Here is a 24490-nt window from a genome sequence, read left to right as displayed (position 1 = left end):
TCTTTGGCAAATTGTAACCTCTTCTGCACGTCTTTTATTTAACAGAGGGACTTTGCGGGGGATTCTTGTAAATAAATTAGCTTCACACAGGTGTCTTCTAACTGTCGCAGCACTTACAGGTAACTCCAGACTGTCTTTGATCATCCTGGAGCTGATCAATGGGTGAGCCTTTGCCTTTCTGGTTATTCTTCTATCCATTTTGATGGTTGTTTTCCGTTTTCTTCCATGCGTGTCTGTTTTTTTTTTGTTTTTTTTTGTCCATTTTAAAGCATTGGAGATCATTGTAGATGAACAGCCTATAATTTTTTGCACCTGCGTATAAGTTTTCCCTTCTCCAATCAACTCTTTAATCAAACTTCACTGTTCTTCTGAACAATGTCTTGAACATCCCATTTTCCTCAGGCTTTCAAAGAGAAAAGCATGTTCAACAGGTGCTGGCTTCATCCTTAAATAGGGGACACCTGATTCACACCTGTTTGTTCCACAAAATTGACGAACTTACTGACTGAATGCCACACTACTATTATTGTGAACACCCCCTTTTCTACTTTTTTTTTTTACAAATAGCCCAATTTCATAGCCTTAAGAGTGTGCATATCATGAATGCTTGGTCTTGTTGGATTTGTGAGAATCTACTGAATCTACTGGTACCTTGTTTCCCATGTAACAATAAGAAATATACTCAAAACCTGGATTAAACTTTTCAATCACATAGCACTACTATTATTCTGAACACTACTGTACCAGCTCAAATGCAGATTCTGACAATTCTGTGCGCAAAGTTTACAACAGTGTGGGCACAGTCAGTGGGGTTCTGTGCTAAAATGCCCCGTCCAAACTTTGGAATGTGTTACATTCTTTAAATACAGGAAAGGATATATATTAACACATAAAATGAGGCTGACACCACAAAACATGAAATATCTTGGGTTCATAATGCCTGCAATGAAACAGATGTCAAAGTAAATGCAAGGATCACTGCTTTAATGGTTTGTTTCCATTGTCCATACCATCCAAACTTTTTTTCTGATTTGGGGTTGTACTAAAATTCCTGCAAAACCTTTTCCATTTGGAGTGGCTTCAGGACAACTCTGTGAATTCAGCTCTATAAAAAAGCCCTCCGTAAAGCTAGGACATCTTACTACTGATCACTAATTGAAGAAAATAAGAACAACCCCAGGTTTCTTTTCAGCACTGTAGCCAGGCTGACAAAGAGTCAGAGCTCTATTGAGCCGAGTATTCCTTTAACTTTAACTAGTAATGACTTCATGACTTTCTTTGCTAATAAAATTTTAACTATTAGAGAAAAAATTACTCATAACCATCCCAAAGACATATCATTATCTTTGGCTGCTTTCAATAATGCTGGTATTTGGTTAGACTCTTTCTCTCCGATTGTTCTGTCTGAGTTATTTCATTAGTCACTTCCTCCAAACCATCAACATGTCTATTAGACCCCATTCCTACCAGGCTGCTCAAGGAAGCCCTACCATTAATTAATGCTTCGATCTTAAATATGATCAATCTATCTTTATTAGTTGGCTATGTACCACAGGCTTTTAAGGTGGCAGTAATTAAACCATTACTTAAAAAGCCATCACTTGATCCAGCTATCTTAGCTAATTATAGGCCAATCTCCAACCTTCCTTTTCTCTCAGAAATTCTTGAAAGGGTAGTTGTAAAACAGCTAACTGATCATCTGCAGAGGAATGGTCTATTTGAAGAGTTTCAGTCAGGTTTCAGAATTCATCATAGTACAGAAACAGCATTAGTGAAGGTTACAAATGATCTTCTTATGGCCTCAGACAGTGGACTCATCTCTGTACTTGTCCTGTTAGACCTCAGTGCTGCTTTTGATACTGTTGACCATAAAATTTTATTACAGAGATTAGAGCATGCCATAGGTATTAAAGGCACTGTGCTGCAGTGGTTTGAATCATATTTATCTAATAGATTACAATTTGTTCATGTAAATGGGGAGTCTTCTTCACAGACTAAGGTTAATTATGGAGTTCCACAAGGTTCTGTGCTAGGACCAATTTTATTCACTTTATACATGCTTCCCTTAGGCAGTATTATTAGAAAGCATTGCTTAAATTTTCATTGTTATGCAGATGATACCCAGCTTTATCTATCCATGAAGCCAGAGGACACACACCAATTAGTTAAACTGCAGGAATGTCTTACAGACATAAAGACATGGATGACCTCTAATTTCCTGCTTTTAAATTCAGATAAAACTGAAGTTATTGTACTTGGCCCCACAAATCTTAGAAACATGGTGTCTAACCAGATCCTTACTCTGGATGGCATTACCCTGACCTCTAGTAATACTGTGAGAAATCTTGGAGTCAATTTTGATCAGGATATCAATCAATCAATCAATTTTTTTATATAGCGCCAAATCACAACAAACAGTTGCCCCAAGGCGCTTTATATTGTAAGGCAAGGCCATACAATAATTATGTAAAACCCCAACAGTCAAAACGACCCCCTGTGAGCAAGCACTTGGCAGCAGTGGGAAAGAAAAACTCCCTTTTAACAGGAAGAAACCTCCAGCAGAACCAGGCTCAGGGAGGGGCAGTCTTCTGCTGGGACTGGTTGGGGCTGAGGGAGAGAACCAGGAAAAAGACATGCTGTGGAGGGGAGCAAAGATCGATCACTAATGATTAAATGCAGAGTGGTGCATACAGAGCAAAAAGAGAAAGAAACAGTGCATCATGGGAACCCCCCAGCAGTCTATGTCTATAGCAGCATAACTAAGGGATGGTTCAGGGTCACCTGATCCAGCCCTAACTATAAGCTTTAGCAAAAATGAAAGTTTTAAGCCTAATCTTAAAAGTAGAGAGGGTGTCTGTCTCCCTGAACTGAATTGGGAGCTGGTTCCACAGGAGAGGAGCCTGAAAGCTGAAGGCTCTGCCTCCCATTCTACTCTTACAAACCCTAGGAACTACAAGTAAGCCTGCAGTCTGAGAGCGAAGCGCTCTATTGGGGTGATATGGTACTACTGAGGTCCCTAAGATAAGATGGGACCTGATTATTCAAAACCTTATAAGGTAAGAAGAAGAATTTTAAATTCTATTCTAGAATTAACAGGAAGCCAATGAAGAGAGGCCAATATGGGTGAGATATGCTCTCTCCTTCTAGTCCCCGTCAGTACTCTAGCTGCAGCATTTTGAATTAACTGAAGGCTTTTTAGGGAACTTTTAGGACAACCTGATAATAATGAATTACAATAGTCCAGCCTAGAGGAAATAAATGCATGAATTAGTTTTTCAGCATCACTCTGAGACAAGACCTTTCTGATTTTAGAGATATTGCGTAAATGCAAAAAAGCAGTCCTACATATTTGTTTAATATGCGCTTTGAATGACATATCCTGATCAAAAATGACTCCAAGATTTCTCACAGTATTACTAGAGGTCAGGGTAATGCCATCCAGAGTAAGGATCTGGTTAGACACCATGTTTCTAAGATTTGTGGGGCCAAGTACAATAACTTCAGTTTTATCTGAGTTTAAAAGCAGGAAATTAGAGGTCATCCATGTCTTTATGTCTGTAAGACAATCCTGCAGTTTAGCTAATTGGTGTGTGTCCTCTGGCTTCATGGATAGATGAAGCTGGGTATCATCTGCGTAACAATGAAAATTTAAGCAATACCGTCTAATAATACTGCCTAAGGGAAGCATGTATAAAGTGAATAAAATTGGTCCTAGCACAGAACCTTGTGGAACTCCATAATTAACTTTAGTCTGTGAAGAAGATTCCCCATTTACATGAACAAATTGTAATCTATTAGACAAATATGATTCACCGCAGCGCAGTGCCTTTAATACCTATGGCATGCTCTAATCTCTGTAATAAAATTTTATGGTCAACAGTATCAAAAGCAGCACTGAGGTCTAACAGAACAAGCACAGAGATGAGTCCACTGTCCGAGGCCATAAGAAGATCATTTGTAACCTTCACTAATGCTGTTTCTGTACTATGATGAATTCTAAAACCTGACTGAAACTCTTCAAATAGACCATTCCTCTGCAGATGGAAAGAGGAGAGGAAAAAACAACTTTTTACAAATATAATAACCCATATACGTATGTGTCTGCCACCTGCAGGATGGTTATTGATGCTAGATGGATTTTGAACAGTTGAGCATACATGTAGTTTGTCTGACACGTTCTGAAATACTCCATCGTCAATCTCAGCCTTTTTTTTTTTTACCGATGCGTAAAACGATGTGTAAAACGATGCGTAAAAAAATCTGACCGATGCAACTGCATCTGTCCAAACTGGTCTGGATCCGGGCCTGAAATACACCATAAAATATAAAACAGAAAGGGAAAGTACAACCAGAAATAAAGAATGATCACGCGAACGGCTGAAGCTGGAACGGTTCTCTGTGATTTCAGGAAGTGATTAGAGCCGTTTTCAACAGCGAATTTGCAGAGAAAATTATTAATCCGACAGGAAATAATTATTTTATATGCACAGCGTCCAGCGCAGAGCACGTGGCAGCCGGTAGCACAAAGAACGCCGTCGAGCTAGGAACACAGAGGGTGGGATCATCACGACGACATGCATGCTATTGCGTGAATCAAAGACATGCTCATGTCAGGGGCCCTTTAGTTGGGGTTAGGGTTACCGCAATAAGAACACTCTGGCATCAAAGTTAATAAGTAATCTATAGACCAGATCCTAGCTCTGTGAATAGCCACAGAGTTTAACTAAGGTTAACCAAGCTGCACTCTGGGTCATCCTAAGAACACACGAAATCTCTGGACAATCACTGGACATTATCGTCAGCCAGTACACAGGTACTGGGAGTGCTGTACAGTGATGCCAATATCTTTGCAGGAGAATGAAGGTCCCACCTTTAGGGTCTTGGTGGTTCCTGGCTTACTGTATGTGAGGTATGGATGGTCAACAATGATTTAAGACAATGACAAGATGTCTTTGGTCCTAAGTATCTTTGTAGGATCCATGGGTACTGCTGGAATGTCTTTGGGTCAAACAAACTTAGTGAGTGAGGCTTAGATGAGGAGTATCATTTGTATTTTGAGGGAATGTTATCTATGGCATTTTTGCCATGTGGCACATTTCTTTGGCATAATCCAGCTTGTTATTGGAGAGGACTCCAACCAAGGGGATACCTATGTTTCAACTGGCTTCAGAAAATCGATGGCTAGTTTTGAGAAATGGCAATGGACCATTTGTCTGTCTAACTTGTTGCCATATAGGACCCAAGTTGGTTCCATAGTGTGTTGGATGCAGTGACACATAGCATGAGAGCATGCTCCCAGACCTAACCTTAGCATCTAATCAATAATGGAGAACAAGTTGAAGCCCTGATTTCTGTGTCAGTATTTAAAACAACTTCATGAGGCTTCTTGTGCAACAAAGTCAGATCACATATTTTGATACATGTTACACTCTGGTCTCCCATTTCTTACAATCACTTTATATTTTCTCCACTTTGAAGCGTTCTGAATGCAGACTAGAAAAGTGAACAGGGTGAACACGTGTGCCATTTGTGACTGTATGCTTCATATTCCAGTCAAAACATGACCAATGAAATGATCAAAAAGGACACATAAAACCAATTTAATCTGGCAACTAATCTGCTTCTGATGTTTTAACCCAACAATGGTTATTCCTGTGCTTTTGAAACAACTGTTCATCAGAATTTTGTTGTGGTTTACTGATCCTTACAAATCACCACAGTATTATTGAGAATCAAATCAAATCAAATGTATTAATTTATATAGCGTCAAATCACGACTAGTCGCCTCAAGGTGCTTCACAAACATCATATAAAAGGCAGAATAAAATGAATTAAGATTAAAAACACAATAAAAAATTAAAACATAAATAGGTAAAAGAAATAAAATGAATAAAAAGAATAAAAGACACACAATCGTATAAAATACTAATGATAAAACAGGGAGAAAAAGTGTGTCTTCAGTCTGGCCATAAAAGTCTCCACAGAGTCCGAATGTCAGTACTGCGCAGGCAGATCATTCCACAGAGCTGGGGCACAGTGAGAGAAGGCTCTGTAGAAGAAAAACACATGGGTCAAAATTTGAACTAACTACTTGTGTGGGCAGTTTGGTTTGTTATCATTCCACTCCATGCTAAAGACTAAATCACACTGTGGTGGATTGGGGAAATGTATATGTGATGGATACAAAATACTGATATTCATTTGTGTCTGTTCTTGACCTGTACACATTTTTTTCTCATTCATTATATACCGTACCTTCCTTTTCAGCTGAGGTCCAGCGAGTCCATCAGAAAGTTTTTTGTGTGCTCAAAGCTTTGAGTGGACATCAGACAAAGAGCTTCTCCAGTGGTTGTACATTTGCTTACTGTTTGTCTTGCGCTTGTTTATTAGCTTCCCAGTGGACATCCAGTAGACATTAGTTTTATCCATGCGTTATCTGTTCATCCTCTGCTTGTGTGTAGAAGCATGGCACACCTGAATTTGGTGGTTGTCCATTCAATCCATGACAGCCTTAAATCCACCGGAGAGCGACAGAATAGGCGATTTTTACCACCAAATGATTTCAATCTGTTACTCATCAGATTAGTCAATCTGTCATAGTATGACTAGACCTTAGCAAGTGCAAAAACATAGATTTGTGACTTCCAAAGGTTTTCTTGTGACTATAGTCAGGCTATGATAAAGTTTGCCTTAGCATCTTGGATGTGCATTGTTCCCATCCCTTTGTTAAGCCAAGCACTCACATGTCATGACCATGTTGCTGGGAGAATCAGGAGTAGAAATGTTCTGTTGGTTGGTCTTTGAGAACACAAAATGAACATACGAGGGCTGTCCATAAAGTATAGGTCCTTTTTATTTTTTTCAAAAACTATATGGATTTCATTCATATGTTTTTACGTCAGACATGCTTGAACCCTCGTGCGCATGCGTGAGTTTTTCCACGCCTGTCGGTGACGTCATTCACCTGTGAGCACTCCTTGTGGGAGGAGTCGTCCAGCCCCTCGTCGGAATTCCTTTGTCTGAGAAGTTGCTGAGAGACTGGCGCTTTGTTTGATCAAAATTTTTTCTAAACCTGTGAGACACATCGAAGTGGACATGGTTCGAAAAATTAAGCTGGTTTTCGGTAAAAATTTTAACAGCTGATGAGAGATTTTGAGGTGATACTGTCGCTTTAAGGACTTCCCACGCTGCGAGACGTCGCGCAACGCTCTCAGGCGCCATCGTCAGCCTGTTTCAAGCTTAAAACCTCCACATTTCAGGCTCTATTGATCCAGGACGTCGTGAGAGAACAGAGAAGTTTCAGAAGAAGTCGGTTTCAGCATTTTATCCGGATATTCCACTGTTAAAGGAGATTTATTTAATGAAAGACGTGCGGGCAGATTGCAGCGTCGGCTCGCAGCCGCCACGACGCTCCGTCACAGGAAAAACACCTCTGTTGGAAGCCTTAAGGACAAGTTGGAACATGTCCAGCTGTTAAACAACTTCGCATATACTCACTCCACTGAAAGCCATCAAAAGCCGCCTGGATTTTACAAATGGTTATCAACACGGAGGTGTTTTTCCTGTGCCGCCGCACCGCGTCGGCTGCGTCCCGACGCGCGGACCCGTCCGCACGTCTTTCATTAAAAAAATCTCCTTTAACAGTGGAATATCCGGATAAAATGCTGAAACCGACTTCTTCTGAAACTTCTCTGTTCTCTCACGATGTCCTGGATCAATAGAGCCTGAAATGTGGAGGTTTTAAGCTTGAAACAGGCTGACGACGGCGCCTGAGAGCGTTGCGCGACGTCTCGCACTGTGGGAAGTCCTTAAAGCGACAGTATCACCTCAAAATCTCTCATCAGCTGTTAAAATTTTTACCGAAAACCAGCTTAATTTTTCGAACCATGTCCACTTCGATGTGTCTCACAGGTTTAGAAAAAATTTTGATCAAACAAAGCGCCAGTCTCTCAGCAACTTCTCAGACAAAGGAATTCCGACGAGGGGCTGGACGACTCCTCCCACAAGGAGTGCTCACAGGCGAATGACGTCACCGACAGGCGTGGAAAAACTCACACATGCGCATGAGGGTTCAAGCATGTCTGACGTAAAAACATATGAATGAAATCCATATAGTTTTTGAAAAAAATAAAAAGGACCTATACTTTATGGACAGACCTCGTAGACGAGTAAAGGTACCGTGACACTTGCACAAATTTTATCCGCGCACTGGTACGCAACCTGCAGTGCCAGAGAGTAACTTTGTTGTAAACCTTTGTAAACTGCGTGGCTTTGTGCAAGTGCACAAAGAAAATGTTGAAATTTTCAAAATCTCTGGCAGGCATTAATTTTGTGAACTACACGTGAACATTGTGCAAACAATTCAAAAGCACTGAGTGTCAGTGCGAGTCATTGCCTCACAGCACAGCTCATCTGAACGATTGTGATGAGATGTTATGTTAAACCTAATTTTACAGATACCTATAAGAAGGAATGAAAATGGAACTGTTTTACCAAGCTATTACAATATAAATATTACAAATCCTTTTCGATGATTCCAAATGCGTTCTCCACATCATGAAGTGCATGAGAACAGCTGCAGCTGTAGAAAACTCCTCTGTGATTCCGGAAGCGATTAGAAGTGGTTTCATCAGCAAAACTCTAAGAGCAAATGATTAATTCGCTACGAAATAATTATTTTATACAATGCAGCATCGAGCGGCACTTAAGCGCACCATCAATCAGAACACAGCGGGTGGCATTGGCATGACGAATTGCACAACAGTGCGAGGGTTAAATGCATGCAAGTGTCAAGGTGCCTTTAGAAATCTGTTTCTGTGTTAGCACGCAGGCTGAGAGACAGGATCCTGTGCACCGGAAGGCAGCGTTAACCTTTAATGTCAAAATGTTTTGTGTGACCTTGTTCTCCTTTTGGCAGATCACAACCTATTTGTCAGTGGATGAACCGGCTGACTGCTCATTTGTCCTGAACAAGACTTCTTAGTGGACGAGGTGCATTAAAAATGCATGTCCCAGGGGAGCACTGATGTCAGAAACAAACTCTCGTAAAGCAACACTGGAGGACTTTGGATTCTACATCGTCACAGTGATGGAACAATCTTTTCGTTGTGACTGGAGTGGATTTACTGCCAGAGGTTGTGCATATTGAAGCTCTGAGCTCCCTGCTGCACATCAGCTTTGTCACCTAAAGAGTTTGGCCTCGGCTTTCGAGCTCTTTCAGTTCACTTTTTCAAGCACCACATTGCATGTCCTGACAACTTCCCACTCTGACTGTTTCCCATCTATCAACTCATTTCCATCAGCAACTCTTTTTAGTCTTGAAGGGAAAGACAGACACATCCTCCACAGTAATCCCACGAACCTCCTCAGCATTTTATTCAGCCTGCTTTCACCTTATCACTCTCTCCATCATCAGAATAGACATTCTCATACTGCACTGAGAGGTAAACCTGCATCCATCAACATGTACATGGACACAACCATGACAAGTGAGGAGAGAGGAACTTAGATCTCAACATAACTTCAGAGTGACACCCCCCCCACACACACACAGTGCAGGGACACAGCCTACCACCAGTCATTTCCTGGTAAACCTTTGTGGATGGATTTTGGAGCAATACTTTTGGTGTGGAAAAACTGGACTAAAAATGGATTATCACTGTTCCACTAAAGCCAGAACAGCAGGTGTCTTTCCATAAAACCACTGGCTGCTCTTCAAGAACATACAAAACTGACATTTGGTTGTTGATGTGGTGGTCTCATTTGTGGCTTTTACAAAAACAGAGGGATGGAGAATCTAGATGAGCTGGAGCACCCGCTTCTGGGAGAAAGTCCCAATGACAGACAGGCACCAGAGCTGTGTCAAAGGCCAGGGGTTGCACCGCCCCCCAGTCGACTGTTTAAGGGCATTTTAGTCAAGTGTGAGGAGGACAGGGCCTATCCTTCTCTAGCATGGAGGAGGTACTGTGGACATCCTCCTGAGCTTCAACAGCATCAAGTCTTGGACCCATGTTCCTTACCACATACACTGGATTCCTATTACACCCCGGGCCCCATATGGAACCAAACAGATTCTCTCCTGAGTAAGGACTACCTGGAGACCACCTTTGTAGACATTCGCCCTGGTTCTGTATTGGAGAAGAAGCTGCTAGCTGAGGCACAGGATTTCCACAGTGCATCCTACAGCATGGACGACGAAGATGACCTGCTTCCTGACTCCGATGTAAGACACAACACTGGCATTATGTTTAAAGACATGACAAGATACCAAATTTTGCAAAGCTTTGACTATTATGTGCACAGTAAAAGTCTTGCCTTAGCAGTCTGACCTGAATTAATTTATATATCAGTCTATCAACATTTATTTATATAGCCCTTTACAACAACCAAAAGGTGACCAAAGTGCTTTACAGTAAAATCAAGAAATACAATTAACGGCAATAAGAGCAAACATACAATAAAACCAAAAAAGGCAGATAAAAGCAAAAAAAAGTTACAGCACTACAAGGAATTAAAAGCCATTCTGAATAAGTCTTGAGTTTTGAAATTGCTAGACATCCAGTGTCTAAAAGGTGAAGAAAAGTCCCTCTGTACACACAGCTGCACCGTGACAGCTTCTCTCCCCCACCGAGTCTTGGTGATTAAATTATGCTGTCAGCCACAATGAAATAAAATAATGTTAAAATTAGTCAGTTTTGTTTGTGTCAAGTAGATGGCAACAGTGTAATGTCCAAAGTGAACCTGAACTACACTACCCACAATGCTCCATGCGTCATCCGGCCACTCATGTCTTGCTCTTAATGATGACGTCATCAGCAAGCGACAGGCAGCCAGTCTGCCACAGATACACAACAGATGGACTAAAATGTTTGATTTTTGGGTTTATAAACACTTATGACCGTTCAACTTTGTTAAACCAGCAAAAAAAAAAAAAAAAAAATGTTATCAGACCGAAAGTTATCAGAACTAAATTTATCGGAAGATAATTGCCCGATGATGGTTTTAAAACTTATCTGAAAAGCTGATCCGCTAGCAGAAACATAAGTTTCAATAATTATCTGTTATCGGATTAGCTCAACTGTGCCCGCCACTGGCTAAACGCCACCCGCGGTAGTGTGAGCCTGTGCGGTGGTCAGGGTGTGCAATAGCAAATTTCATAGAGCACCAAAATTGCACGCAAAAAAAGAACGACTGCACGGTCAATGAAACACAACGGCAAATGGAACAAATAGTCCATGTCACGTGACATACAACCCACCAATCAAATGACAAGGATCCACTCAGCCGTTATATAATAACCTTTAATTGTACTGTTGTCTTGAATTCTGTTGAACTGAAAATCAGCAAATAATGGGAATTCACCATAACTAAATGTTTTTTTTGTTGTTGCTGTTGTCACACTTTTGCAACATTACTTAACCTACTCTAGTACAACATATAGCCTGCCATAAATGTAAAAACAACTTCAGCATGCTCTCCTTAATAGTGGACCCTAGATCTAGTGGAAGTGCCACCTTCTTGCTGTGAGGCAGTAGTGCTAACCACTAAGCCACCGTGCTGCCAGTGCAAGTGATGATAATAACATGATTGTATTTGGGGCCCTGTCGAGGCTTTGCCGAGGGCTATTAATGAAATGTCATGCTGCTAATCACAGATGGAGGGCCACTGATAATCCTTATTGCCCCCCAAAATCATGTTATTACATAATGATTGTGAGGAGCCCTAAATACCAAGTAATAATAACCAGTACTTTATTTAAGTTGCTCTGCCATCCTCAGTAGTTCAACAGTCCAATATCCCAAATACTTGCATCTTTCACAGTTGCTGGAATTTGGTTAGATTAGCTTTAGAGCCAAGAAGCTGTACTCTCAACTCGAACTGCGAACAGGAAAAGCTTTGGTTATACAACACAAGTCAAAAAGCTGATGGAAATTCCTTCTAAACCAAGTGATTCAATTTTTGAAATTCACACTGTGACACAAAAATGGCAAAAATAAATAAGGCTCATTACTGTATTTAACTTCTCTGACAAAGTATTATTTAGCAGAGTTCTGACTGTTGACTGTTTCCTGATGTTCAATGCAAATGTTTTTTAAAGATTGGCCACCAGATGTCGCCATATATAATTGTATCAAAGCTTCAAAACACTAAACCATTGCTTCAGTTTCTCCATCACTAATTTTCATGAATAAAATACATCACCAACCACTAATTATTACCACATATCCCTTGATAGACTTATAATTATGAATTCTTTGATGCTATGTTGTGAACCGGGATGTTAATTAACGTGCAATGACTTTTATACACTGAAGAATGAAACAGAGAGTAACTCGCCGAGATCTTCTCACATAACGTCTAATCCAGTGTGCTTCTCTGTGCGACTTTAAAACAGACTGATTTATAGCGCACGCAAAACACTTTGGCATAAATTTAACAATGCATAAATATACAAAAATGTGCAAACTAATTCTCACATTCCTATAGCTGTCAGTCAAAACGGGATTCCACAGCCTTTCAACTGATCGTCCAATCATTGTGCAGAACTCCAGCATCCAGGCCCGCCCACAGCTCCATTCACCCTCAGCGTCCGGGGGCTTTATCCAATGACTGCCGCGTGTCATGGCAATGAAAAAAACCTTTCCAGGCAGTTCCATTGAAGTGTACGGACGCTCGGCTTCTACAGGAAAATGCATTTACCACAGACCATATGAGAAAAAACATTCATGAGAAGTTAACAAAATAGAATCAATCAGTTTGTGATAAGTAGCTGATTCTGAACAAACTCATCTTCAAGATGAATGTGTTCTAATGCATTTGGATTCGATGAAATGATAACAAACTGTACATATTTGACCATTTCATTTTTTGACATTTTAGAGGAAGCTGAGCAGTCTTAGTGAAATCACCTCTGATATCAGCATTAGAGGTGGGCGGATCGATCCTAATATCGATAATATCGATATCAATGCTGGTATTGATATTGAACGATCCTCGTGTAAAAAGATCGATACTCAAGCTTTTTTCTCTCCCGCACGCACTGACTGCTGCGCACGCAGATTCAACAAAGTCTACTCTCTGTCTGTAAGAGCAGCGCTGCACTGTGTCACACAACACGGAGCAACGCACCCTCCCCCCCTCTGGTCTTTTGTTGTTGCGCTGTCACGTGGCTCAGCGGCACCAGCCAACAGCCATGCAGGTAGGTTCAGCCTGCCCGCCCACTCAGCACTCTCCTCGAGTCAGCCCTCTACCTCAGGAGATTTTGTTTTAAGTTGTGTTGAGTGATATATTTTTAAACAAAAATGTTGATTGTGATAAAGTATTTTGTTGTCACATACAATGTTTGGCAAAATTCTATCCTAGGTCTTTTGGATCCTTTGGATCTATGAAGCTTAAATATGAAAAAGTATTGGTATCAGTATCTTTATCGGCGATACTGGGCCTGTATTTACTTGGTATCGGATCAATACCAAAATTCCCGGTATCGCCCACCTCTAATCAGCATCTCACTTTTGATTTCATTATTATTAACCAAGATGACAAAACAAAGTATAGACCAAAATATAGAAACTATAATGTGGACAACTCCATTTTGTTCCTAAAGTGTCTGTAGAGGATAATAAAAGAGGGATGCTTTTTTTGGCAACCCACATTTTGCAGCTGCCAACAACAGCTGATCTATCAATACAATAAAATTGATAGTGTATCTAAAAAGACTCTGAAGACTGATTCATATGAAATCTTAAATTAAGAGTAAACGGTCTTTTTTTCTGGTCAGTTTTTTTCTTGGCTACGTCCCTGCTCTCGAGGCTGAAGAGCCAGAGACATGACCGTCACTACAGCTGACTTACGGACATTCTCAGCAAGGTTAAAAGACAATGCCTAATTATGCACTGCTGTGGGCTGATTAATGGTTATTACTTCTGTCTGTCTGGAAACACTCAAATGCAGCAGCACTCTGTGCCATTAAAATCAAGAGCGGTAAGCTGCCAACATTTATGTGTTTCCATCAAGAACTTTCTAAACAGCAACTAAAATGTACATGAAAATACTTTCTGAGTAATGGCTCAAATGCAGTACTGCAAACACGGGGTGGGGGTTGGGGGGGTGGTTACTGTGACATTAAGAACACATAAAAGTGTCTCATTCTGCTCCATGCCACATTAAACTGCTAAGAACTGAAAAAAACATGTAAAGCATCAGTGTAAAGTGCTTTAAGTATCTGCATCAGATGAAAAAAACACTATAGGACTGCAGTCTACCATTTAAGTCCTTTACGGGCTCCATAGGCCTCACAATACCCAGAACACAGAATCCTTGGATTCTGTAGTATTAGGGTTTCTGATATGGGTGTTAGGGTTCCATTATAATTAAGGGTTAGGTTACCTTTTGAGTGAGGTTAGTGACAGGTTTCAGTGCTATGTAAAAGTTTGGGCACCCCTGATGATTTCCATGATTTTCCTTTATAAATCATTGGTTCCTCTGCAGTGTTTAGGGTCATTGTTGAAAGATCCAACCCTGACGCAACTTCCACTTTTCATTGATTCTTGAACATTGTTTACAAAATCTGCTGATATTGACTGGAATCCATGTGACCCTCAACTTTAACAAGATTCCCAGTACCTGCACTGGCCACACAGCCCCACAACATGATGGAACCACCTTCAAATTTTACTGTAGGTAGCAGGCATTTTTCTTGGAATGCTGTGTTCTTTTTCAGTCATGCATACTGCCCCTTGTTATGTCCAAATAACTCAATTTTACTTTCATCAGTCCACAGGACCTTATTCCAAAATGAAGCTGGCTTGTCCAAATGTGCTTTAGCATACCTCAAATGACTCTGTTTGTGGCATGTATGCAGAAAAGGCTTCCTCTGCATTACAGCATCATACATCATCTCTTTGCAAAGTGCGCTGTATAGTTGAACGATGCACAGGCACTATCTGTAGCAAGATCATGTTGTAGGTCTTTGGAGCAGGTCGGTGGGTTGACTATGACTTTTCTCACCATCCTTCGCTTTAGCTTGTCTGAGATTTTTCTTGGCCTGCCACTTTGGGCCTTAACTATCACTGTGCCTATAGTCTTCCATTTCCTCATTATGTTGTCCTCACAGTGGAAACTGACAGCTGAATTCTCTCAGATAGCTTTTTGTATCCTTTCCCTAAACCATGATGTTGAACAATCTTTGTTTTCAGGTCATTTGAGAGTTGTTTAGAGGTTCCCATGTTACCACTCATTAGAAGAGATGCAAAGAGGAGAAACATTTGTAAATAGCCACCTTAAATACCCTTTCTCATGATTGGATTCACCTGTGTAAGGAGGTCAAGGGTCAATGAGCATACCAAACCAATTTTGTGTTCCAATAATTAGTGCTAAATGTATTCAAATCAATAAAATTACAAGGGTGCCCAAATTTATGCACCTGCCCAATTTTGCTTAATTATTGTACACTTTCTGTAAATACTAGAAACTTTATTTCACTTCTCAAATATCAGTGTGTTCGTCTGCTATATGATATATTTAGCTGAAATTTCTGATACAGACAACCAATGATTTATAAAGGAAAATCATGAAAATGATCAGGGGTGCCCAAATTTTTGCATACAACTGTATATTAAGGGTGTCTGGGTTGCATTATGGTTAGAAGTGAAGTTATGGATGTTGGGGCTGTCTTATGGTTAGGGGTTGAGTTAAGAGTGTTAGGGTTACCTTAAGATTAGAGGTTAGTTTACCTTTGGGGTTAGGGTAGCAGTTAAGGATTGTAGTGTTATGGTGACTGGCTATGTTTAGGGTGTTATGGTTAGGGGTTAGGTTATGATGTTTTGGGTTATGTTATGGTTAGAGGTCAAGTTATGGTGCTTCAAATGAGCAAAGTCTAATCTCCCTCCCATCAGAGACCTCTGATGCTGGACTGTTGTAAGCCAGAAAATAAAACATTTCAGTAGTTTATTCTAGAAGAGCCAAAGGCATGAATTAATGTCTCTGCATCCACCATAGAGAGAATAGTTCAAATCTTTGTAATGTTAAGGATGTGACAGAAAGCATTCTTAGTTAAGGCCAAATCACAATCTGACTGACAGAGCAAAAGGATTTGTTATGTATTTAAATGTTTTGTCCGTTGATTTTGTCGAGTTGGGGCGCTAATGGACCAATGACGTCAAATTTACATGAAGATCTACGCTCAGCAGAAGGATTTCCCAGTTTACAGACAAATATGCTGCATTTTAGAGGAGTTTGGCAGTCTAAAGCATGATGTCATGTTTCTTCACTCAAACAACTCTGCCGTGTCTCCTCGCTGAGAGAGAGGGAGAGAGAGAGAGCTACACTTACTGTGTGAGTCCTGGCCAGAAGGCCAGAATGAATTGTCAGATAGCTGCAGGAAAATAAAAGACAAGCAGAGGACAAAAAGGCAAAGAAAGCTTTCCGCCTGATCTCTGCTCAAAGTTTTAACCACGGACAAAACTTCTGATGAACTTGGCAGACATCAGCTGACATTTTGGAAATGGGAAAAGGACTTTTTTCGGATGAAAGTGAACACAATTAGTTCCTCATACATGTCATTGATCTGTCACAGTGTGACTCTCTTCTCTAAGGTGTAAGTCAAAGGACCGTGTGAGATCAAAGGTCACCCCAAGATTTCCTCTTTATCACTATGATGAGTGACACACAAGTTCAAGACTAACATTAGCTCATCAAACTGATGCCTCTGTCTCACAGAACCAATAACCATCATCTCAGTCTTGTCAGAATTTAACAGTAAGAAACTGCTACACATCCAATTTTTCATTGAAGCCAGGCAGTCCTCTAAAGTCCTAGTGTAGGAAAGATCATCTGCATTTATTGCCATGTAAAGCTGCATGTCGACAATGAAAAGTAATTCCATGGCGCCACAATAACTGACGAACAGGTGCTATATATAGGTATAATAAAGGTGCCCTGACACTTGCACAACTTTGATCCCTGCACTTGCACACACTCTGCCGTGCAGGAGAGTAAACACGTCGTAAACCGTTGTATACCGTTGTACACTGTGCATGACTTTGTGCATGTGCCCAAAGAAAATTTTGAAATGTTCAAAAAGTCCATCAGGCATTAGTGACATGAACTTCAAGTGAACATTGCGCAAACAATTCATAAACACTGCGTGTGAGTGCGAGCAACTGCGTCACCGCACCGCATCAAAGCGCGGCTCTTCTGAATGATTATAACGAGATGTTAAATCCATCATAAACATACTTTTACAGCTAATCATAAGAAGGAATGAACATACAGCTGTTTTACCAAGCCATTACAATATAAACATTACAAATAATTACCTTTTTAGACGGTTCCAAATGTGTTCTCCACCTTATTAAGTGCGAGAGAGAGAGAGAGAGAGAGAGAGAGAGAGAGAGAGAGAGAGAGAGAGAGAGAGAGAAAGAGAGAAGCAGCAGCTGGAACAGTTCTCTGTGATTCCAGAAGCGATTAGATGCATTTTCAAGTCAAAATGATTAATACGTAACGAAATGATTATTTTATAAACGCAGCATCCAACGCACAATGCAAGGCATCCAGTGGAACAAAGCATGGCGTCCAGCTGGGAACACAGCAGGGGGGATCGTCACAACAAAGTGCGTGCAAGTGCGCGGATCAAAGTCGTGCAGCTGTCAGGGCACCTTAACAGAGTGCCTGGTATAGACCCCTGCAGCACCCCATATTTTGCCGTAACAAGATTTGAAGTCACGTTTTTATACAAGACACAATGAGAGTGACTCAGTAAGTAAGATGTCAAGCATGAGAGAACCAAGCTAGTAATACCAAACTCTCACCCCTGTCCAAGAATATATAATGATCAACCATGTCAAATGTGCACTTAGATCTAACAACAGCAGCAGCACTATGATGGTATACAACTCCATCACCAGCAGAAGATCATCCACCAACATTAATAAGTGCTGTGTCCGTGGAATGGTGTGTTGGAAACACCAGCAGCAGCAGCTTAAAGAGGTCATTGTCCGAAAGATAATCCACAAGCTGCTATGAAATCACTTTTTCAAGACTTTTAGAGCAGAAGGATGAATTCTATAATGGTCTATAATTTTTCAATGAACTCTGATCTAAGTTAGGTTTCTGAAAAATAAGTTTAAAACGTAGGAAAAGAAGCCGATGTTAGTGACAGGTTAATAATGTTTAGCGTCCAAGTGTAGCCCACAGGTTGTTAGTTTCATTGGTATCTGGTCAAATAGACAAGTCGTGCTTTTATACCCCTATTCCACAGAGCGCCGTTCCTTCCCGTTTTATTCCGAATAGCAAATCGATGCATGTTTTAAAGCATTGCCATAATTCCTTGACCCATCTTGAATAAACTTGATATATGCAGTAGTTACAGCCATCATTAATACCAGTTTTGAAATCGGGGTGAAGTTTGAGCTGTTCAAAATTTCATCGCGATTCTCCAAATCTGCGTCATTACACGGCCACTTCCAGGTGTTTGCAGTCTCAACAACTTCAGTCAGGGTAGTTCCAGTGAGTACAGCTTGAAACGTGTTTGATTGTGCTTCATTAGGGTACAAATCTGAAGCAAAAGCAGCGTTTGTTGCAGTTCCAGCTGAGAACACAGCCGGGCACAGCTTTACTTTTGTTTTCAAGAGGGTTGCCAGGACTGCACTTTATATAAGCCAGCCTGATGGGAGGCATGCCGGAGTCAGCCGTTTCATCCTGTTTTTGTGTTTTTCTTGGATTGTGGGGGGCCGTAATAGAACGGTGCCCTGTGGAATAGGGGTGTTAGCAGAGTTCACAATTTGCATCAGTATGCCCAGCTAAATAGTGTCAAAATTGGTAAGTCTCATCTTCCTCGCAAAGATGCCACCTACATCAGTTACAGGATCTAGTAGTGTGACTGATGCATGCTGGGATTTTTTTTAATCTAACATCCTCTATTTTCTCTTCAAAATAATCTAAGAATTCCTTAGCACTAAATGGTTAATGAATTAGAGCTCATTGCCCTTGAATACATGCAACTGCAGTGTCAAACATGAACTTTGTTTATGCTCATTTTTGCTCATTAATCAGAGTAATTGATCCTCTTAGTTGCCAGTCACACATGATTATATTCAACAATAACATCGCACCACACAAGATGAAAGGCTTCTTATTTTGAGTGATGCCATTTGCACTCCAGACTCCTACACTTATGGTTGAGATCCTTTGCGTTTTTGGGCGATGGGATTTTATTGAAGGTGGAGCAAGTAGACTCAAGCTGTCTGTGAGGCTGTCTCTGATTGATCATGCCTACAAATATCAGGCAGTTGTGTTCGAGATCTAGAATCTAGATCTAGAAATCTTAATGCACAGACGTGAATGACGTGCATGTCACACTCTAGACAATGGTACGAGTAAAGCAGGCTTCCATCATTTAACTCCAAAACAGCACCACAGTGTCCTGGTGGGCATACTGCTTCAAAATATCAATATCAATCTCGTGGGACATAAAAGTGTAATTTGAGAAGACCATGAGGAGTTTTTCCTTTGAGTGTGAAGTTGCTGGATGAAAACAGGTGGCAGGTGGATCTGGGAAATCTCAAGCTTGAGCAAAAAGTGAGACAAACAAAGGTGAAGGTTTATCAATCTTAGCATAAGAGATAAATTGTGGGGAAAAAAATTGACAAAGTGACAAAAATTTTGCATAAATTCTATGAATTTGAAAATTTCACAGGTAATTCTGTAATCTGGTTCACATTTTGTCTTATTTCGTTTAAGGAAAGCATTTTTGTGATGTTCAGGCAGGTTTATGAAATTGTTCTAGGAGTGTCTTGGGAAAACATACAGCAAATCATACAAAATGTTGGGGAAAGTGTAGTGACACGGAGCCACAACAGGGGGCGCAAATGAACGGTCAATAGATGAGCCAAAAGGTAACAATTTAATGTTGTGAATGTGCACAACGATTATACAGACAATCACAGAATCTGATAGCAGTCAATACACCAAGGTGACGTGTGGGCAGGCTCGAGGATAGAAGACGTCTGTCCTGAGAAGAGCCGGGACCACACGATTTCCACCGCCACAGAACCTGGTGAATACTGGAGCCGCCAAGTCCCGAATTCCCAGGTGATCACCGTCCCCGACTGTCGGATCTGGTACTGCTGACGAGGAGCACAAACAGTGAGATGTGGGTGTGTGCACACCCAGCAACAAAAACAGTCAGAAGGTGGAAAGTCACCTCCACCTCTAATCACACACTCGTGCAGCTCCTGTTACACCACTTATCTGGTTTGGATATGAAGCAAAGCCATCGCTGTTCACACCAAACGCCAATCCAGCAGATAAGGCAACACCACAGGAAAGCGGCTGCAAAAAGAGTTCAGACTATGACAGTTTTAGATACAGCAGAGAATATTACCTTCACAGGTAGATGATATCTCGGCAACGAGGTGGAGATGACGTCCGGTCTTTATGGAGTGAGATGATGTAGTGTAGATGGGTGACAGCTGTCAAGAGATAATGAGTGACAGCTGTCACCCCCGGCTGTGTCCGTGGCGGCAGCGCCCTCTCGTGCCTGAAGCCCGCACTTCAGGCAGGGCGCCCTTTGGTGGTGGGTTAGCAGTACCTCCTCTTCTGGCAGCCCACACAACACAAAACAAACAACGGGGCCAGCACGAGCAATGAGTAAGTGAATTTGCCTATTGTTTCACAAAATCGCAGTCATGAATGGCCTGCAGTCAGCAAAGCTTGTGCACATGCAGACTAACCTCATTAAGTCACGTTGTTTCACTGGCTCCAGCACAGGGCTGCACAGGACAGGAACATAACGAAAAAAAAAATCTCTCCATAAAACAGTGACTTTTTATCCCGTCATCTGTAAGGCCAGAAAGAAAGAAATGCACTCTGCCACTGCATTTGTGCATCCTTGTACCATTGCTAACTTTAAAATTTCATTTTTCACCTAATTTGAAATCATCCCAAATGAGTGTGCAGGATGACTTTGAATTTAAGCCTGATTGTGTTTCACCAAGATACTCTAAAGATTAAAGCTCAACACAACTTTCTTTTTTTTTCTTTTTCTTTATTTATTTCATTCATTTAAAAGAAAAAAAAGAAAAGCAGAAACAAAGCACCACAACACCAGAATGAAAAGGAGCAGAAAGAAGAACGTTATGTTTCGGACGCGGTCGGAAAACCGACCCAGCGTTTGAAGGACCCAGCATAAAATAAGCAGAGCACGGTTCAAAGGATAACAGAATTTAATAAACATAACAGTGAGAAGTACTAAATAACTAAACAGTCCGCGGTCTGGTGAGGTGGAAACACGGCGCGCTCTTAACAGCACAAACGGTCCGGAGCCACAGCAGTTCGGACCCAGGGACCCCGCCGACACCCCCCAGGTGGCCGCGACAAACCGAGTCTGTGAAGAAAGGAAACATGAGGTGAGTCCAACTCCACACAGAGAGACACAACTCAAAGGTGCATGCAATCAGCAAACACTTCCTGGCTTAAAGCTATACATCAGCTTCTCACCCTGCAGGCACGGAACAACTCAGTTCAAATCTCCACTGCAGCAGAAGCTGATTAGACAATTAGCATAAACGTGACAGCTCACTAACACAAGGTGTGAGGGACACCAAATCCACTGTCATTACTTCATAAAAGTCACCAAAACCAAATTACCTCAGGAAGTGTGCTGAAGAGCGTGAGACCTCACCCAATCCTCCTTCACAGACTGTGGCGTCAAACCTGGAGCGGTCTCTGCGTCCGTGATGGTGAGATTGTTCTCCTGACGTCGATCTCACACGTCTGCTCACAAGGTCGAGTCTCTGGCAATCACACACTGTGCATTCAAGGTTTAAATGCAGCAATCTCTGATTATGACAAAATACACCACAGCTGTGAGTCCTGATGACCTGCATGTGAAAACAAGCCTCAGGTGTTCAGGGTGAGGTCCTGACGCTCAGCCACTCAGTCCTGAATGCATACCACCTGGTGGGAGAAACAGAAAACAAAAACCAAGCCAGCCAAACACCCCAGCCCACAACAGAACAAGTCTTATGATTTCTGCCTCTTTTAACAATACAATCTTTCAATATCCAGCATCATAGTCAACATTATTTAACAGATTGTATTTCTTTAACTTGTCACATACCACAGACCCATTTCATAATTATGACCATTAATTGATTACATCTCTGACAGGTTAAATTTTAAACTTAAGACACTCCAAACATTATTAACAGATTACCTTTTTTTTTTTACTTTCTTGCAGCCCACTGACTTATTTCATAGTTTCATACTTACTTAATACATCTAATTTAATAGTTTTTTAAATAATTTAAGTGACCTTAATTCTTTAATTTCTTTATTAAGATTGTTCCATAATTTGACACCATTTACTGCAATACTCCTTTCCTTTACTTTGGTTCTAAATCTTGGTTTTTTTTTTTTTTAAGACTTCTATTCCTTTCAATTTATAACTACTTACTCATTTTTCAAACATATTTTGAATGTTTGTTGGTAAAGTATTTTTATTAACTTGGTACATTGTTTGTAATATTTTCAAATCGACTAAATCATAAAATTTAAGTACCCTATACTTAATAAACAATGGATTAGATGGATCTCTAAAACCACTGTTACTAATCACTTTTAAAGCTCTTTTCTGCAAAATAAATAAAGGTTGTATATAGGTTGTATATGTTGAGCCCCAGATTTCTACACAATAAGTTAAATATGGGACAATCAATGAATCGTACAATGTTAATAAACCATAACTATTTAATGAATATTTTACTTTATGCAAAACTGCAATGGCTTTCGCTATTTTTCCTTTTATGTAATTTATGTGTGACTTCCATGTAAGATCTTCATCAATCATGACTCCTAAAAATTTTGATTCTTTTACCCTTTGTATATCCATTCCATCTATTTGTAATGACACATTATTATTTTTTTCGCTCTATCATTAAACAATATAAAATTTGTCTTATTAATATTTAGTGACAATCTGTTTATATCAAACCAGTGTTTAACTTTTTCCAACTCTGTATTTATCACTTGTGCTACTTCCTGTATATCTGATCCAGAGTAAAACAGCGTTGTATCATCAGCAAATAAAATGCTGCCAAGCACATTGGATACATTCACAAAATCATTGATATACAATATAAACAGTTTGTGTCCAAGTACCGATCCTTGCGGTACTCCATAAATAATGTTACACAATTCTGATTTGGTATTATTTATCTGAACAAACTGTTTTCTATTTTCTAAGTAGCTTTTTACCCACTGATGTGCAACACCTCTTATTCCATACTGTTGTAACTTGTGAAGCAATAGTAGAGAAGCTTGAATCTTCGACTGGACTGGGTTGCTTGACGCGAGGACGTTTCAAGCAACCCAGTCCAGTCGAAGATTCAAGCTTCTCTACTATGGAAACCACCTGGACAACTGAGAGCCTACACAGAAACATTGTGAAGCAATCTTGAGTGGTCTATAACATCAAAAGCCTTTTTCAGGTCGATAAAAATACTTACAAAATAATCCTTATTATCTATTGTTGTTGATATTTTCACTATTAGTTCCATAATTGCCATAGCTGTTGAATGTTTTGTTCTAAATCCATACTGAGCATTATTTAAAATATGATGTTTCTCAATAAATGTATCCAATCTTGTCACAAAAACTTTTTCCATAATTTTAGAAAACTGTGGAAGCAATGATACTGGCCTGTAATTAGAAAAATTATGTTTGTCTCCATTTTTATATAATGGGACTACCTTAGCAATTTTCATTTCATCTGGAAAAATCCCAGTTGACAGAGACAGATTACAAATATAAATAAATGGTTCAATAACAATTTCTATTGTACTTTTTACAGTCATCATGTCTAAATCTTCATGGTCAGTTGATCTTTTGCTTACACAGTTTTTTTACAATATTTCTTATTTCATCTTTTTCCACATTGTCCAGGAAAATACTATTGACCGTATTTACCAGTGTATGTAATTTATCTTCTATTATTGGTTTATTTCCCACCAGACTTGATCCTACATTTGAAAAATAATCATTAAACCCATTTGCAACTTCTTTTATGTCATATATCTCTTTATTTTCCTTAACAAAGTAATTTGGAATAGTTGTTTTTGCTCACTATCACTATCAGTCACACTTTTTATAATTCCCCATGTTACCCTCATATTATCTTTACTCTTATTTAATTGTTCACTATAATAATCTTTTTTTTTTCCTAATTATTGCTAATAGTTTATTTTTATATTTTTTGTATTTATGTTCTGATTCCTTTGTTTGCAATTTTAAAAAGCACCTGTATAAATAGTTTTTCTTTGCACAAGCATTTTTTATTCCCTTTGTCAGCCATGGTTTATTTACTCTTTTCTTACTAATTTCTATTAATTTACAATTTTTATTGTATGATTTCATCAATATTTTCATAAATGAGTTATATGCTACATTGACATCACTGACATAAACTTCTTCCCAATTTTGATTTTTAAGGTGA

At 40.0% G+C, this 24490-nt stretch overlaps 1 protein-coding gene across 2 annotated transcripts in view; it reads left to right on the top strand.

Annotated features, from left to right (window-relative positions):
• Positions 1 to 9486: 9486 nt before the first annotated feature.
• Positions 9487 to 24490, top strand: part of LOC117508751 (synapse differentiation-inducing gene protein 1-like) — a 52704-nt gene continuing 37700 nt past the window's right edge. For both annotated transcript variants that reach the window (XM_034168580.1, XM_034168579.1), the window contains exon 1: positions 9487 to 10222. In XM_034168580.1, coding sequence (XP_034024471.1) covers positions 9788 to 10222 — 435 coding nt within the window. In that variant the 5' untranslated portion in view covers positions 9487 to 9787. The remainder of the gene's footprint in view (positions 10223 to 24490) is intronic.

This window comes from Thalassophryne amazonica, chromosome 4 (assembly GCF_902500255.1).
Source record: "Thalassophryne amazonica chromosome 4, fThaAma1.1, whole genome shotgun sequence".
Taxonomy (NCBI): Eukaryota; Metazoa; Chordata; class Actinopteri; order Batrachoidiformes; family Batrachoididae; genus Thalassophryne; species Thalassophryne amazonica.
This window is presented reverse-complemented; position numbering and strand designations above follow the sequence as displayed.